We start from the raw sequence: 17,830 nt of genomic DNA, 5'->3' as shown, positions 1-17,830 counted from the left end.
CAGATGTTTTTCTGGAATTCCCTTGCTTTCTCTATGATCCAGTGAATGTTGGCAATTTGGTCTCCGGTTCCTCTGCCTTTTCTAAACTCAGCTTGGACATCTGGAATTTCTCAGTTAATGTAATGCTGAAGCCTAGCATGCAGGATTTTGAACATAACCTTACTAGCATGGGAGATGAGTGCAACTGTCTGGTGGTTTTAACATTTTTTGTACTGCCCGTCTTGGGAATTTGGATGAGGATTGACCTTTTCCAGTCCTGTGGCCACTGCTGGGTTTTCCAAATTTGCTGACATATTGAGTGAATCACTTTGATAGCATTATCTTTTAGGAATTTAAATAGCTCTGCTGGAATTCCATCACCTCCACTAGCTTTATTGACAGCAGTGCTTCCTAGGGTCCACTTAACTTCATACTCCATACTCCATACTTCATACTGGCTCTGAGTGAGTGACCACACCATCATGGTTATCCAGGTCACTAAGATCTATTTTCTATAGCTCTTTTCTGGGTATGCTGGACTATATAGGCTGCTATTAATACCAATCAAATAAAATAATTGCTCTATTCATCTGGGCAATTTTTATTTCAAAATGTGATCTATGTAAGGGAGTAGATGTCAGCCTAATTATCCTATTATGGACATAAGGGAGACTTAAAATCAGTACATGGTGCCTACACCTGAGCCTCGATGTTCCAATCTACCATGTAGTATCAGCCATGGAGGGAGAAGTTCTACTTTATTTTAAGAAGCGTGTGAAACTGGTCTTGATGGCTTAGCAATTGATTGGTTTTTCTCTAAACTAAGAGCACCAATGTTTCCTGAGAGGCCCTGGGGCAGGCTTGAACAAAAACCTAAGGTCTTAAGTGTCCCCCTAGAGCTCAGGGACTTCACAATCACCCTAAAAATGCTCTGAGCTCTGAGTTTGGCCCTGGGGATGTAGAGACTCAACCTTGGGCTTAAGAAGATCAGGCACCATGAAGGGACAAAAGAGGCAAGAAAAGAAGATAAATAAGATAAAAGGAACTTTAGGAAGTACCATTTTAAAGGAAACTGAGTTAGATCCCCACTAAAGAAGGTAAGAAACCTGTAAGGGGAAAGGGGGCAAAGGGATTAGCTCTGTGATTGTCACAGCCACAGCAGTCTAAGAGATGTATGGGGAATTGAGGTTTCACGCCTATCCTAACATGTGTGTAGGGGTGTGTGTATGTGTGTGTGTGTGTGTGTGTGTACTGGGGAGGGGAGCAGTGCAGAGTAGCTGAATAGGAAAAGTTTGATTTTGTCTCTAAAGTACAAGGTAAATGTATCAATAGGATACTGAGAGGCTCCTCCTTTAGGTTCACCTGACCAAAAAGGCAGGCAGTAAAACTCTACCCCATTCACTGCCATCTATTCCCCTCTTGTCTATAATCAAGCTGAGCTAGGAACATGTCTGGTAGTCCCACGACTGAGTAATCTGGCTTTCTAGGCTAGCTAGGATAGGAAAGCAAGAAATGCTGCTGGTTAGTCTTGGGAAAATGATGAAGAATCAATCCTTTGGTAGGATGAGATAGGATGTGCTCTGTCTGTATAGTACAGGCTGTTGTAGATATCATATCTCATGCCCCTGCTGCTGTTGTGGTTTAAGAACAACACAGGAGACTCCAGAGAGAATGACTGGGCTGCCATGAGCCCAAGAGACCTAGGGAGGGAGTAGAGCAAGTTAGAAACCAATGGGGCAATCTCATTATCTGCTTCTTCTCTCCATCCCTCAAAAAATGGTTTAGGCCAGTGGTTAGGGTACAATAGCAGAAAAACGTCACCTGTTTGAGGTGATGACTTGACAATTCTATCTTACTCTACATTGGTAAGACAATTTCACATGAAACTGGATTCAGTTTTAAGTACCCCATACTTTAAATGAACCAAAGTGGTACTTTCCAGACAGGAGATGCTCTCTTTAGACTTCTTCAGGGCTATCTCATGACACAGGAAGCAGATGAGGTCTGTGTGGCCCAAGGAGCAGAGCAGGACCCAGGGTTGGTTACTATAGAGAGAAAGAAAGTTTTTCTTTACAATGAGCTCAAATCCATCAGTCATAGCAACAATACCCATTGATGAGTAGAACTTTCTGACATTGTAAGTATGTGATCAAGGATGACACCAACACTTCGTGGGGATATTATAAAAGAGACTCAAGCATGGATTGAAGGACTTGGAAGGGAGGTTGGACTATATGACCTTGAAGGTATCTAGACTGACCTTAGTAGCAGTCTTGGCTTTCACCTACATATTGTTTACATTTTCTTAGGTAAGATATAGGGATGGGTAGTCAATGGGGAGCCTGGACACTATCATAGCTTAGGAGAAATATTGAAATGGGTGGTGAAAGTAGTTGGTTAGTTGAAAAACAAGAGTCCACTCTCATGCTTCATACTGTCCCTTGTTACTTTCTTAAGCTTTTGAGAAAGTAACATTGGCCATGGAACAGTCACATTGATTGAATTGGACAAGCTCTGGATTGGAGCTTCAAAACCTGGGTTCTAGTTCAGTTCTGCCACTGAAATGCTCTGTAACTTTGAGCAAATCATTTCTCCTCTCTGTGTCTCAGGTCTTGCCTCTATAAAATGAAGCTAACAAACCTTGAACTGCTTACCACAAAGGGATGTTATGAAGACCAGATGACTGTAGTGTATATGTAGGGATATATAAATTGTGACTGGGAGCAAGGAAGGGAAAGAAAAACTAACATGGTTTAAATACCTCTAATGAATTAGACACTGTAAAAGACACTCGCACATGCCATTTCTCACTAACCTCTCACACTATAAGGTGAATAGTATTTCTTATTTTTCACAGATTAAGAACCTGAGGCTCAGAGAGGTGAAGGAATTTATACAAGGTTCACACAGCTATTAAGGAATGGAGGTAGATTTGAAATATAGGACTGCCAGATACTGAGATTTGTGTATTTTCCCATTGTACCTTGCTGATTGAACACATGATGGGAGATAACTGAATATAACTATTAGACAGTGGGGCCCCAAGAAAGTTTTCAAAAGGCCAGGATATAGAAATTGTTATTATGTCAACCTGGCTAGTTACTTGACAACTATAGGCCCAGATCTGATGTATGACTGACTGGCTCAAAATAATTAGCATTACCATTGTTGTCCCTCTATCTACCAGTGTTCTTAGTTTGCTGTTCCTCTACCCCTAGCCCTACTGAACTCCAGGGGATAATTCTTCTGGGGATGGTCACCAGTTTCTGGTCTTTCTGTCTTACCTTTCCAGCTCACCTCAGTAGAGTTAAGGGCTGAGGACTTCAAAGAGCACAGTGAGCTCCGGCCTGTCTCCAGAGCTTTCAGCTGCATTTCCTGCTAACGTCTCAGCTCCAGTATAGGAAGCAGAACTGGAAAACTTTCGCAGGTCCAGCTCTGTGCATTCAATGGGAGTGTGGACCCAGTGGGAGTGGCTCTCTGAGGCACAGGAGGCCAAGGTAAAAGATTCTTGTATGGGGAAGCCATGAGTTGAGCTGCTGTTGTCATCTAGGATGGAATTAAGTGGCTGGGTCTCAAATATGCTTTCACTCAGTGGGGACTCAGGGCTGGTCTTCTGGCCAGGTGGTATGGGGAAGAGAGATTCCTCCTCTGCTGTCTCGCCAGCCTCATACTGAAGCGAACTTCCTGAAATTTGAAACAGAAAGCCACTGGGTCAGAGGAAGCCAAAAGTAGGGGCTCTTCTCAGTGGAGCAGCTGGCCCTGAGCACAAAATTGGGAAATATCTGGGAACTAGTGCACTCCTTCCCATCCCTGGGAATCAGAGCACATAGCACCAGGCTGAGATGACAAAGTTGAGAAACACGTTTACATTGGGGTATCAGATTGAGGCTACCTGCTGGTGGATCAGGGAAAAAGAATCAATTTCTCCAGAGAAAGAGAATCCTTTGTGGGAAGCAGGAGTTTAACAATCTCCACTATAGATCTGGCAATGAGCTTTATTTCCTGGTGCTATTCCCGTGTATATTTTGTGTTATATGGCAAAAAGCACTTTGCAGGTGGAATTAAGATTATGGACCTTAAACAGGTAGATTATCCTGGATTACCCAAGTGGGCCCAATGTAATCACATGTGTCCCTATAAAGGGAATACGGAGTAAGAAGAGTCAGAGAGAGTATCAGATATGCGAGATGAAAAGCTTTTGACCACCATTGCTAGTTTTGAAAATGGGAAGGGGTCATAAGCCAAAGAGCAGGTGGTATATAGAAACTGGGACTGGCCCTCAGCAAGGAAATGGGACCTCAGTCCTATAACTGCAAGGAACTGAATTCTTCTATCTTTCTGAATGATTCGGGAAAGTAGATTATCTTCTGAAGCCTCCAGAAAGGGATAAAGCCTTGGCAACACCTTGATTTCAGCCTCGTTAGACTCTAAGTGAAGATCCAGCCAAGCTTACAAAGCTTCTGATCTATGGAAAGGGTAAGATAATAAATGAGTGTTATTTTAAGCTATTAACTTTGTAGTAATTTATTATAGAAATGATAGAAAATTAGTATGCCTTTCATGCATAAATCTGATTCAACATCAGGTTACAAATTAAGAGCCTATGGGATGTGTATTTGTTTGACCCCTGCACTGTGGCATTGGTTGCTTTTAATTACAACTCATTGTTAGAACTTAACACTATTTCATACAAAGATTTAGATTCTTGGCTTCTCTTGAAAATTCAGAAGGTTTTGAAACATTGAATATTCCTACATGGTAGTAAAGAGCTAAAGCTGGGTAGTAGATTCCCTTTAGACAGGGGATGAACTATTCAATTTGTCACAATTCCTACTCCTCTCTATTGTACCTTATATTGGATCCAATTCACATATTAATCTCACCCATACAAGCCCAGTATGCATATAAGTCAGTGACTTCTGATAAACACCTTCCCCAAATGAGAAAATGTCTTACCCTTTTTCCCCTATGGAGACCATGAGGGAGCTATCTGCCCTCGTATCCTCAGAGAAGGGTACTGCATTATTATTTTGAAGACAGGAGGTGCCGAGAAAGGTTACCCATTTCTCCTCTCCTAAGGCAGGGGGAGGGAAACAAGTGGCTCTCAAATGTTGCTTCATCTTCTTCCTTCTGGGCCCTGGAGCCAAAATGTTTCATTGCCCATGCCCAGAGATGGGTCAACTGCTCTTATCTGAGAAACTGGCCTCCAAAGTCAGAGACAAGATGGTTCACCCTGAGCCACAATGTTCCGGGAGACATCAGAGAGTAGAGGTGAGAGAACCAGAGTTTTGGAAGGGTCATAAAGGGATAAGAAGGAAATGGCAACCCACTCCAGTATTCTTTCTTGGAGAATCCCATGGACAGAGGAACCTGGCAGGCTACAGTCCATGGGATCGCAAGAGTCGGACACGACTTAATGACTAAACCACAAAGGGATAATAGTGTTCCCCTTGTGCCCTACATCCCTTGAAATTTTAGATTTATCTCCACTTAAGTGGTAGAGTCAAACGTATCTGCTAGGCTTTTTGAAAATCATATAGCAGGTCCTAGATCTGAACCTGTAAAAGGCAGGTCTATATAAGCAGGATCTTTACATAGAGAGGTTGAAAAAAGTTGTGTTGCTTTGGATCCAATATCCAGTAGACTGATGAGGAATTCTAAGCATCTGTGTATCTATTAGAATGTATCTTCCCTTATTAAGTCAACTCCATTTACTAGCCTGGGTTCTTATTTTGGTGTTTCTGTTTAGCTCTCAGCTCCCTTGAGGGCACTGAGGGTACACCAAACCTCAGTACTCTTGATTAAAAATTTAACCCCTTGTTTGGTTTTGGCCAGTCACCATCCCACCTCCCCCATATTTTCCCTCAGTGACCTGGACTTTGTGTCCCACATTCTTGGTTAATGGCTGGACTTGTGCTGAACACAGATCATGATGTTATTCCTAACTTTAAATCTCTTATGGGCTGGGCCAGACCTCTTTGGGTATCATTACTGTCTGAGAAAAAATGTCTAATTTTGTCAATTCTTCTGGACACTGGACTCTGTTACTCACATCTGATATATCACTATACTGATAACCGTTGCCTGAGACCTCACTCACTTTTATTACAGTCATGTCTCATTCCAGCCAGCCTCCCTCCTTTCCTGCTCCAGAATCTACACCTATTTGTAGAAATGACTAGTTAGAAAAGAACCTAGAAATTAACTCTATCATTTTAAAGGTTAAGGAGAAAGATTTAAATATTAAGGAGAAAGAAGCTAGATGACATCTGAAATTACACAGTGATTTAGAGGTAGATTTAGAACCTAGGTCCCCAGATGACTTTCTCAAGTGTTTTCCTAGTGTTGTAGTCCTTTATGAACTCCTGTACCTTAATGAACCAGGTCCCATAAACACACAGGGTCACCCTCAATTATCTCTGAAGTCTTGTGCCCATTGCTACCCTCAGATAGTCTACCTTTGAGGCTTTTCATCACTGTAGGGAAAGTCCATTAACTCTCAATCTCAGAAAATTTCCTCTATTCAGCTAGTCAGAAACTTGTTCCTGATTCATGTAATATGTGAAGCAGCTACCCTTACCACGCTGGCAATGTCTGTTGAAGAACTGCTTGCAGTAGAGGAAGAAGAGCCCCAGGAAGGCCAGGGTAAACACCACGAGCAGACTGCTCACCAGTGCAACAAGTGTGGCCTCCTGAGGGGATACTGTGGGTACATCTGCCTTCACTAAGCTCAGCTGGAAGGCACCTGTGAGACAAGAAAGTGGGGGAGGTCAGTCACTATAAGCAGTCAATAGTCATCCTGACACTGGGTCTGGACTTCCTCAAGCCATCACCTTCTCCCTAGGGTGTTCCTCAATTAGGGCTGATAAATTGGTTCTACTCCTTTGTAGAGCAAAGAACAAAGTGGAGGGACTCGAATATATTGCTGATATGGTATAAATTCGTATAGCTACTTGAAGATTCACATATCCTATGGTCTTTCCATGTCACATCTAGTTATATAACCTAGAAAAATAGAAACAAACTAAAATGTTCATCAGGGCACAGGATAAATAAATCATGATATAATTCTATAATGTGATATTATATAGCATTTAAAATAAAAGACTTATATGGTTCAATATAAATAATCCAGAGGGGAAAAGTAAATTGGAGAATATATAGTTTGATATCATTTAAGCAAAATATTACAAAAATTAAAAAAATAGCATATATTGCCTATGAATATATATATATATGTATGTATTTATATGTATCAAAATATGGTTGGAGAGTATGGCAGAGTCATAATGCTCACCAGTATTCCACATGCTTCTCTACATTTCCCATATACCCTTGTAGTAAGGCCATCAGAGTAATTCTGGCCAATGAACTGTGAGTGGAAGTAATATATGTTACCTGCAGGCTGAAATAGTTAACAGCTAATATGTCTGTCTCCTCTATCTCTTACACTGTCCCACCAACCTGGAAGCCACATGATTTGATGGTATAGTCACAAGATGGAAGAAGACCTTTGCATAGCAAAAAGCAAACTTTTATTATATTAAACCACTGAGATTTGGGAGCTTGTTATTGTAGTATATCCTACCAACAAGATATACACAATTTCATGTTACTGGTTGCCTCTGGGGAGGTAAAGAGAGAATGAAACTCAGAAAGGACAGAAAAATGAGCTCTGTTTAACCTGTGGAATCTTCATTTTAAAAAATATCTGAAGCAAATATGTATGATTTTAAGATTTATTAATTACTGATACTGTATAATTGAACATTTTTATTTTTTATATTTTTCTGCATTTAAAATATTTTTACATGTTTGAAATACTTCATGTTTTAAGAAGATATCACTCAAAAAATGTGAGTTGACATATAGACAGTAGATAGACAAAAATTCTAGACATATAAATGGATAGTGATATGGGTACAGACTAGAACCTAGTACTTCAGCCTGTTACCAGTCCTAACCATTAGGGACTCCTATAAACTTCAAATAAATAATCCACAATTGTACAAATGTTATAATTTATAAAGTGCTTCTAACCTATTATTTCATTAGAAATAGACAGCATCCCACAAGGTATGAGGAACAACAATTTTCATGACTTACATTTTTTTTCAGATAAGGGAAATGAAGTTCAATGAGTTACAATGATTTTTAGAAGGTTACACAGAAAATATATTGTGAAACTATTATTCAAATGTATCAGATTCCCTTGCCAATAAACCCTATAGGAAGGAGGAGGAGAGGTTAGGGGAAGACTTTACTACCCCATTTTGCTGTCATCCTATGGATTGGGGAAGAAAGGGGAGAAGAGAACTGGATACACACACTGAACTTCAGAGGAGGGTGTCTGCTTTGTGCACGGGATACATTCTTGATCTTGTAGGCCTCCAATACGTGTCTTTTGGTAGAATCTGTGGTCAGAACAATAAGAAATGGCAAGGTGGTCAAACAAGCAATGTACTTGGATTGGTCTGTCTTGAACCATAGGCAGGTTCTAAGAGTCTTGCCCTCTAGGATGCCATCTCTCATTCTGACTCCTTTTGAGTTCTCTGCCTCTATGTCTGTTTCTGACTTAGAATCCCAGACTCCTCACCTCTTCCCCCATTCACCAAACCCTATAGCCAAAAGAGGAACTAGTCTCACAAGAGAAGGAAACACTGCTTTGATACCAACTGCTTCCCAGTCTCTTTTAGATCTACAGTGAGATTTACCTTGAAACTTGGATCTGAGCAAAGTATGCAGGCATGATAAAAAAAAGCTGTTTACAACTCATCTATAACTGACTGTGTGCTAGGCACTTTATAGGAGGATCTTGAGAAGGTACTGTTTTGCCCACATGGGAGCTTAACCTCATCATTATATGGACAGTTAGAAAACTTCAATTAGGCTCTGAGAGGTAAGGGTCAGTGAGACCTCCAAGGTCTAGAGAAGGACCAGAAGAGCTTGACCTCATACAGAAGGCTCACCTGGGCAGACAGTTCCCACAGATGGCATTAGAGGTAGCTGTACAATTGGCCTTCTGGATACGATTGATGACAGCACAGGTGATGCAAGTCTGACATCTATGGTGTCCCCAGCTGCTTTTGTATCTGCGAGGAGGGCAGGCTGTGCAGTATGCATCTCCACCCTCTCCATAACCACAATCCTGTAGAGAAATGTGAGTTACTAACATCACAGAGATTTTGAGAGAGGATTAGCTATGGGACTAGTGGACTCTGCATATAGCAACATTTTGCACACTGCAAGTTGCAACCCATTACTGAATCATGACATTTAACCCTATATGCAAAACAGAAAAAGAGACACAGAAATACAGAACAGACTTTTGAACTCTGTGGGAGAATGTGAGGGTGGGATCTTTCAAAAGAACAGCATGTATACTATCTATGGTGAAACAGATCACCAGCCCAGGTGGGATGCATGAGACAAGTGCTCCAGCCTGGTGCACTGGGAGGACCCGGGGGAATCGGGTGGAGAGGGAGGTGGGAGGGGGGATCGGGATGGGGAATACGTGTAAATCCATGGCTGATTCATATCAATGTATGACAAAACCCACTGAAATGTTGTGAAGTGATTGGCCTCCAACTAATAAAAAAAAATAATAATAATAAAAAAATAAAAATAAAAGGTTTCAACCAGTATTGAAAGTTGAAATAAGATAAAATAAAATAATGACACCAAATATCAGAGTGCAGAGCATGTACTAAAGCTAGGTATTTATATCAATCATCATAGGCTAGGTCAGTTCAGCACAGTTCACTTGCTCAGTCATGTCCGACTCTTTGCGACCCCATGTACTGCAGCACGCCAGGCCTCCCCGTCCATCACCAACTCCCGGAGTTTACTCAAACTCATGTCCATTGAGTCGGTGGTGCCATCCAACCATCTCATCCTCTGTCATCCCCTTCTTCTCCTGCCTTCAGTCTTTCCCAGCAACAGGATCTTTTCCAATGAGTCAGTTCTTCCCATCAGGTGGCCAGAGTATTGGAGTTTAAGCTTCAGCATCAGTCCTTCCAATGAATATTCAGGACTGATTTCCTTTAGGATGGACGGGTTGGATCTCCTTGCAGTCCAAGGGACTCTCAAGAGTCCTCTCCAACACCATAGTTCAAAAGCATCAATTCTTCAGCACTCAGCTTTCTTTATAGTCCAACTCTCACCTCTATACATGACTACTGGAAAAACCATAGCTTTGACTAGACGGACCTTTGTTGGCAAAGTAATGTCTCGGATTTTTAACATGCTATCTAGGTTGGTCATAACTTTTCTTCCAAGGAGCAAGTGTCTTTTAATTTCATGGCTACAGTCACCATCTGCAGTGATTTTGGAGCCCCAAAAGATAAAGTCTGTCACTATTTCCACTGTTTCTCCATCTATTTGCCATGAAGTGATGGGACCAGATGCCATGATCTTAGTTTTCTGAATGTTGAGTTTTAAGCCAACTTTTCCACTTTCTTTCACTTTTTTTCAAGAGGCTTTTTAGTTCCTCTTCACTTTCTGCCCATAAGGGTGGTGTCATTTGCATACCAGAGGTTATTGATATTTCTCCCGGCAATCTTGATTCCAGCTTGTGCTTCATCCAGCCCTGCTTTTCTCATGATGTACTCTGCATATAAGTTAAATAAGCAGGGTGACAATATTCAGCCTTGACATACTCCTTTCCTTATTTGGAACCAGTCCGTTGCTCCATGTCCAGTTCTAACTGTTGCTTCCTGACCTGCATGCAGATTTCTCAAGAGGCAGGTCAGGAGGTTTGATATTCCTGTCTCTTTAAGAATTTTCCACATTTTGTTGTGCTCCCCACAGTCAAAGGCTTTGGCACAGTCAATAAAGCAGAAATATATATATTTCTGGGACTTGCTTGCTTTTTCGATGATCCAGCAGATATTGGCAACTTGATCTCTGGTTCCCCTGCCTTTTCTAAAACCAGCTTGAACATCTGGAATTTCACAGTTCACATACTGTTGAAGCCTGGCTTGGAGAATTTTGAGCATTACTTCACTAACATGTGAGATGAGTGTAATTGTGTGGTGGTTTGAGCATTCTTTGGCATTGTCTTTCTTTGGGATTGGAATGAAAACTGACCTTTTCCAGTCCCTTGGCCACTGCTGAGTTTTCCATATTTGCTGGCATATTGAGTGAAGCACTTTCACAGCATCATATTTTAGGATTTTAAATAGCTCAACTGAATTCCATCACCTCCACTAGTTTTGTTTGCAGTAATGCTTCATAAGACCCACTTGACTTCGCAGTCCAGGATGCCTGGCTCCAGGTGAGTGATCATACTATCATGATTATCTGTGTTGTGTTTAAAATATTTTCAAAGCAAAGCAATAAGCCAGAGATGCCTGGGGAAAGAAATTATGAGTGGAGACATATAATAGACTGCCTAAGAGAAAGCTGGAGAAGATTATTTGGGAAATTAGGACATTCAAAAGCACCACTATATTTGGAGGGGTAGTTTAAAAATGTAGCAGCATGTCTATGGCAAGATACATGATTAGAAAAAAGTGGAAAAAACCCAAAGCTTACATGTAAGACTGACCTACAGGCTAAGTGCCAGTTTGGCTAAGTGTTGAAGGAGTGCTTCAGCACAGAGCCGATCTGCAAAGCCTGGGTGAGATATGTGGGGGTTTTGGGTTGTTATTGTTGTTGCTTGCTTTTAACTGCTGGCATTCAAGGAAATTCCTGTTAAAATATTAGCTGAATATGATCTAAATGAATACAGATTTCAGTGATCACATATAACAAGAAATATAGCTTTTGTGCAAATAGTTTTGTTACTGGGTAGGGAGAGGGTCCAAGGGGAACCTCCCCCATGGGCCTCAGTCTTTGTTGAGGACACAAAGAAGAATATGAGCTCTTACCTGTGGCAAAATCAAGTTTATTAAGGAAAGATCAGAAACAACACCTCAAGGGAGAGGTAGGCCAAGCCAAGAGAGGCACTGGACCAGGAATGATGAAGTATCAGAGATTTTAATGGCGGGGTGTTTACATATTTATTTAGATGGGCATGAACTGAGAATTTTGATTGATAATTGTAAGTTACATACCAACAGGTTCTATTGTGCATATCTTTCCCATAACTCAGTCTGCTATAATAAGACGCATGTATGCCTGCAATGCAGGAGACCTGGGTTTGATCCCTGGGTTGGGAAGATCCCCTGGAGGATGGCATGGCAACCCACTCCAGTATTCTTGCCTGGCGAATCCCCATGGACAGAGGTGTCTGGTGGGCTACAGTCCATAGGGTCACAAAGAGTCAGACATGACTAAGCAACTAAACACATGGCACATGTATGTATAGAGTATTTATGAACCCTTAATTTGTTAGAACTGGACATGGAACAACAGATTGGTTCCAAATAGGAAAAGGAGTACGTCAAGGCTGTATATTGTCAACCTGATTATTTAACTTATATGCAGAGTACATCATGAGAAACGCTGGGCTGGATGAAGCACAAGCTGGAACCAAGATAGCCAGGAGAAATATCAATAACCTCAGATATGCAGATGACACCACCCTTATGGCAGAAAGTGAAGAGGAACTAAAAAGCCTCTTGAAGAAAGTGAAAGAAAGTGGAAAAGTTGGCTTAAAACTCAACATTCAGAAAACTAAGATCATGGCATCTGGTCCCATCACTTCATGGCAAACAGATGGAGAAGCAGTGGAAACAGTGGCTGACTTTATTTTTTGGGCTCCAACACTGCAGATGGTGGTTGCAGCCATGAAATTAAAAGATGCTTGCTCCTTGGAAGGAAAGTTATGACTAACCTAGATAGCATATTAAAAAGCTGAGACATTACTTTGCCAACAAAGGTCCGTCTAGTCAAGGCTATGGTTACTTTCCAGTGGTCATGTATGGATGTGAGAGTTGGACTGTGAAGAAAGCTGAGTGCCGAAAAATGGATGATTTTGAACTGTGGTGTTGGAGAAGACTCTTGAGAGTCCCTTGGATTGCAAGGGGATCCAACCAGTCCATCCTAAAGGAGGTCAGTCCTGGGTGTTCATTGGAAGGAGTGATGCTGAAGCTGAAATTCCAATACTTTGGCCACCTCATGCAAAGAGCTGTATATTGCTCTTTGGAAAAGACTCATTGAAAAAGACCCTGATGCTGGGAGGGATTGGGGGCAGGAGGAGAAGGGGACAACAGAGGATGAGATGGCTGGATGGCATCACTGACTCAATGGACATGAGTTTGAGTAAACTCCGGGAGTTGGTGATGGACAGGGAGGCCTGGTGTGCTGCGATTCATGGGGTCGCAAAGAGTCGGGCATGACTGAGCAACTGAACTGAACTGAACTGAATAGGTTCCCAGCTGCCTAAGGTCACAGCTGTGTATCAACGGGGCATGTGCCAGACCTGGAGAAGCCCTATGGTTAGTTTGTATACACTGTGTGCCTAGGGAGCATACACTGGAGTTGGAAAGGTCTCTGTGGTTATTTTGTATATGTGTGAGCTCTCCTTGGCTGTTCTGTGGCATGTCTGGGGTAGGATTTAGGGATCAGCTGGCATCCTTTTCAGCTAGACCACCCCTCATTGCTCATGCCTATCTTGCTACCTGATGGTATGGTTAAAACTCCTAAACAAATGGACTACTATAGCCAGCATCAAATAATGTAACAACTGAAAACAGTTAACAATGGGGAAGGGGGATAATCTGATTTCCAGATTTACCACATTATAATTAAAACAGTGACCAGTTTTTAACAATGACAACAAAAACACAAGGCATAAAAAGAAACAGGAATGTCTGACCCAGTTAAAGTAACAAATAAAATTGACATAAACTGTTCCTGAGGAAGTCCAGACATCAGACTTACTAGACAAAGGCAGAAAAGTACTTTCTTAAATGTGTTCAAAGAAAACCATGGAAAAACAGAGACAAAGAATTAAAGAATATAAGGAAATAAATGTATGAACAAAATGGGACTATCAATAAAGAAAAATTGTAAAAAGGAACAAAACAGAAATGCTATAATTGAAAAGTAAAATAGCGGAAATAAAAAATTCATTAGAAGAGTGCAACAGCTGATCTGAGAAGGTTTAAGAATAAATGAGCAAACCTAAAACGTTACAGTTGAAAGTATAAAGTCGGAGGAGCACAAATTTAAAAATAAGGAAAAAGGCAAACAAAACCTGAGAGACACCATCAAGTGGGCCAATATACACATTATGGGAGGCCCGGAAGTAAGAGAGAGAGAGAGAAAATCCGAAAAAAAAATTTGAACAAATAATGGCTGAAATTTCTCAAGATTGAGAAAAGACATGAATAACACATTCACCATGCTCAACAAATATCAAGTTGGAAAAACTCAAAAAGATCCATATTGAGACATAAACAAGATGTAGATAGTCAAAGACAAAATGAAAATCCTGAAGCAGAAGGAGAGAAACAATTTATCTAGTACAAGGGATCCTCAATAAATTCAACGTTGATATCTTTTCAGAATCTGTGGGCGCTTGAAGGCAATAAGATGACATACTTAAGTCTCAACAGAAAAAAACTGCTAGTGTATAGGAATGCAATCCTATACACTAAAAATGAGAAAACAGAAAGAGAAATTAAGGAAAAAATTCCATTCACCATTGCAAAAAAAAGAATAAAATACTTAGGAATAAATCAAACTAAAGAAACAAAAGACCTATGTATAGAAAACTATAAAACACTGATGAAAGAAATAAAAGATGACACAAATAGATGGAGGAATATACCATGTTCATGGATCAGAAGAATCAATATAGTGAAAATGAGTATATTAGCCAAAGCAATCTATAGATTCAATGCAATCCCTATCTAGCTACCAACAGTATTTTTCAGAGAACTAAAACAAATAATTTCACAATTTGTATGGAAATACAAAAACCTCAAATAGCCAAAGCAACCTTGAGAAAGGAGAATGGAACTTGAGGAATCAAGCTGCCTGACTTTAGACTATTCTACAAAGCTACAGTCATCAATGCAGTATGTTACTGACACAAAGACAGAAATATAGTTCAATGGAACAAAATAGAAAGCCCAGAGATAAACCCACGCACCTATGAACACCTTATCTTTGACAAAAGAGGCAAAAATATGCAATGGAGAAAAGACAATCTCTTTAACAAGTGGTGCTGGGAAAACTGGTCAACTACTTGTAAAAGAATGAAACTAGAAACACTAGAAAGTGTTAGAAACACTTTCTAACACCATACATAAAAATAAACTCAAACTGGATTAAAGATCTAAACGTAAGACTAGAAACGATAACACTCCTAGAGGAAAACATAGGCAAAACACTTTCTGATATAAATCACAGCAAGATCCTCTGTTATCCACTTCCCAGAGTAATGGAAATAAAAGCAAAAATAAACAAATGGGACCTAATGAAACTTAAAAGCTTCTGCACAATGAAGGAAACTATAAGCAAGGTGAAAAGACAGCCTTCAGAATGGGAGAAAATAATAGCAAATGAAGCAACTGACAAAGAATTAATCTCAAAAATATACAAGCAGCTCATGCAGCTCTATACCAGAAAAAAAAAAACCCCACAAAAACAACCCAATCAAAAAATGGGCTCAAGAACTAAACAGACATTTCTCCAAAGAAAACATACAGATGGCTAACAGATACATGAAAAGATGCTCAACATCACTCATTCTCAGAGAAATGCAAATCAAAACCACAATGAGGTACCATCTCATGCTGGTCAGAGTGGTTGTGATCAAAAAGTCTACAAACAATAAATGCTGGATAGAGTGTGGAGAAAAGGGGATGCTCTTACACTGTTGGTGGGAATGCAAACTAGTACAGCCACTATGGAGAACAGTGTGGAGATTCCTTTAGCAACTGGAAATAGAACTGCCATATGACCCAGAAATCCCACTGCTGGGCATACACACCAAGGAAACTAGAATTGAAAGAGACACGTGTATCCCAATGTTCATTGCAGCACTATTTACAATAGCTAGGACATGGAAGCAATGTAGATGTCCATTGGCAGATGAATGGATAAGAAATCTGTGGTACATATACACAATGGAATATTACTGAGCTTTTAAAAAGAATATATTTTAATCAGTTCTAATGAGGTGGGTGAAACTGGAGTCTATTGTGCAGAGTGAAGTAAGCCAGAAAGAAAAACACCAATACAGTATATTAACGCATATATATGGAATTTAGAAAATGGTAACCATGACTCTATATGCGAGACAGCAAAAGAGACACAGAGATAAAAAACAGACTTTTGGTCTGTGGGAGAAGGTGAGGGTGGGATGATTTAAGAGAATAGCATTGAAGCATGTATATTACTATATGTGAAATAGATCACCAGTCCAGGTTCGATGCATGAGACTAGGCACTCAAGGCCGGTGAACTGGGATGACCCTGAGGAATGGGATGGGGAGGGAGGTGGCAGGGGGGTTCATGATGGGGGACACATATACACCCATGGCTGATTCATGTCAATGTGTGGCAAAAACCACTACAATATTTTAAAGTAGTTAGCCTCCAATTAAAATAAATAAATTAAAGAATAAATAAAAGAAATAATCTGTTAACCAAGAATGTTATACCCTGAAAAAAATCATCCAAAAATGAGGGAGAAGGGCTTCCTTGCCAGTCCAGTGGTTAAGACTTCGCCTTCCAATGTAGGAGGTATGGGCTTGATCCATGGTCAGGGAGCTAAGACCCCACATGCCACATGGCCAAAAAATCAAAACATAAAACAGAAGCAGTATTTAACACATTGAATAAAGACTTTTAAAATGGTCCACACTTAAAAAAACAAAACAGAACTAACTTTAAAAACATGAGTGAGAAATTAAAACATCCCTAGATAAAGAAAAGAAGCTAAAGGTGTTTGATACTATTAGAGTAGCATTTTAATAAATGCTAAAGGGAATTCTTCACATTAAAATGAAAGCACACTTGTTTGTAACAGAAAAAAGCAAAAGAAGCAAAAATAGCACAAAGGAAGGTGATATCAAACTGTACGAGAGCAGTTTTTGTATCCTATTGAAGTTATCAATAAGCTGGTATCAATTCAAACTACATTGTTAAAATTTATTATGTAATATATGAAATAACTAATGAGGACCAACTGTATAGCACAGGTAACTCTATTCAATATTCTGTAATGGCCTATATGGGGAAATAATCTAACAAAAGGGGATATATGGGAGAGGGAGGTGGGAGGGGGGATCGGGATGGGGAATATGTGTAAATCTATTGCTGATTCATGTCAATGTATGACAAAACCCACTGAAAAAATAAATAAAATAATAAAAAAAAGAAAAAAAAAGGGGATATATGTATATGTATAACTGATTTACTTTGCTGTATACTTAAAACTATCAACATTGTAAATCAAGTATACTTTAACAAATTTTTAAAAAATAAATAAAATTGAGTATGTTAAAGGGAATCCACATGGTAACCACAGAGAAAAATATCCAAAAGAATCTCATGAAAGAAATGGTAAGGGAATTAAAACTTTTCATTGCAAAAAACAAAAAACAAACAAACAAACCAAAAAAACTAGCACAAAAACAGCAATAAGGAAGACAATAAACAAAAAAATGATGTAAGAAATACATAAAACAAACAATAGAATGCCAGGAGGACTCTCTTATCATTATTAATCTTTATGTATGTGGATTAAACTCTTCAAATGTACAGATTGCTAGATAGATAAAAAGAACATAACCTACCTATATGCTATACAGTGAGATTCACTTTAGATCCAAAGACACAGATAAGTTGAAAGTAAAAGAATGGAAAACATAGTCTATGCAAATAGTACTGAAAAGAGAATTGGGATATATATACTGATAACAGACAAAATAGACTTTAACGTTAATACTTTT

The 17,830-nt window shown here is 39.8% G+C and overlaps 1 protein-coding gene across 4 annotated transcripts in view; it reads right to left on the bottom strand.

Annotated features, from left to right (window-relative positions):
- Positions 1-3,286: 3,286 nt before the first annotated feature.
- Positions 3,287-17,830, bottom strand: part of EDA2R (ectodysplasin A2 receptor) — an 83,647-nt gene continuing 69,103 nt past the window's right edge. Inside the window, exons 2-7 of one of the 4 annotated variants that reach the window (XM_061137270.1) lie at positions 8,949-9,127; positions 8,308-8,393; positions 6,554-6,724; positions 6,375-6,398; positions 3,842-3,874; positions 3,287-3,663 (exon numbers count right to left, since the gene is read on the bottom strand). In XM_061137270.1, the coding sequence (XP_060993253.1) occupies positions 3,287-3,663; positions 3,842-3,874; positions 6,375-6,398; positions 6,554-6,724; positions 8,308-8,393; positions 8,949-9,127 (870 nt within the window). The remainder of the gene's footprint in view (positions 3,664-3,841; positions 3,875-6,374; positions 6,399-6,553; positions 6,725-8,307; positions 8,394-8,948; positions 9,128-17,830) is intronic. The other 3 variants (XM_061137271.1, XM_061137272.1, XM_061137273.1) reach the window with 3 other exon arrangements.

Source organism: Dama dama, chromosome X (assembly GCF_033118175.1).
Source record: "Dama dama isolate Ldn47 chromosome X, ASM3311817v1, whole genome shotgun sequence".
NCBI classification, from domain to species: domain Eukaryota; kingdom Metazoa; phylum Chordata; class Mammalia; order Artiodactyla; family Cervidae; genus Dama; species Dama dama.
Note: the sequence above shows the minus strand (reverse complement) of the source record. Positions and strands in the feature narration are given on the sequence as shown.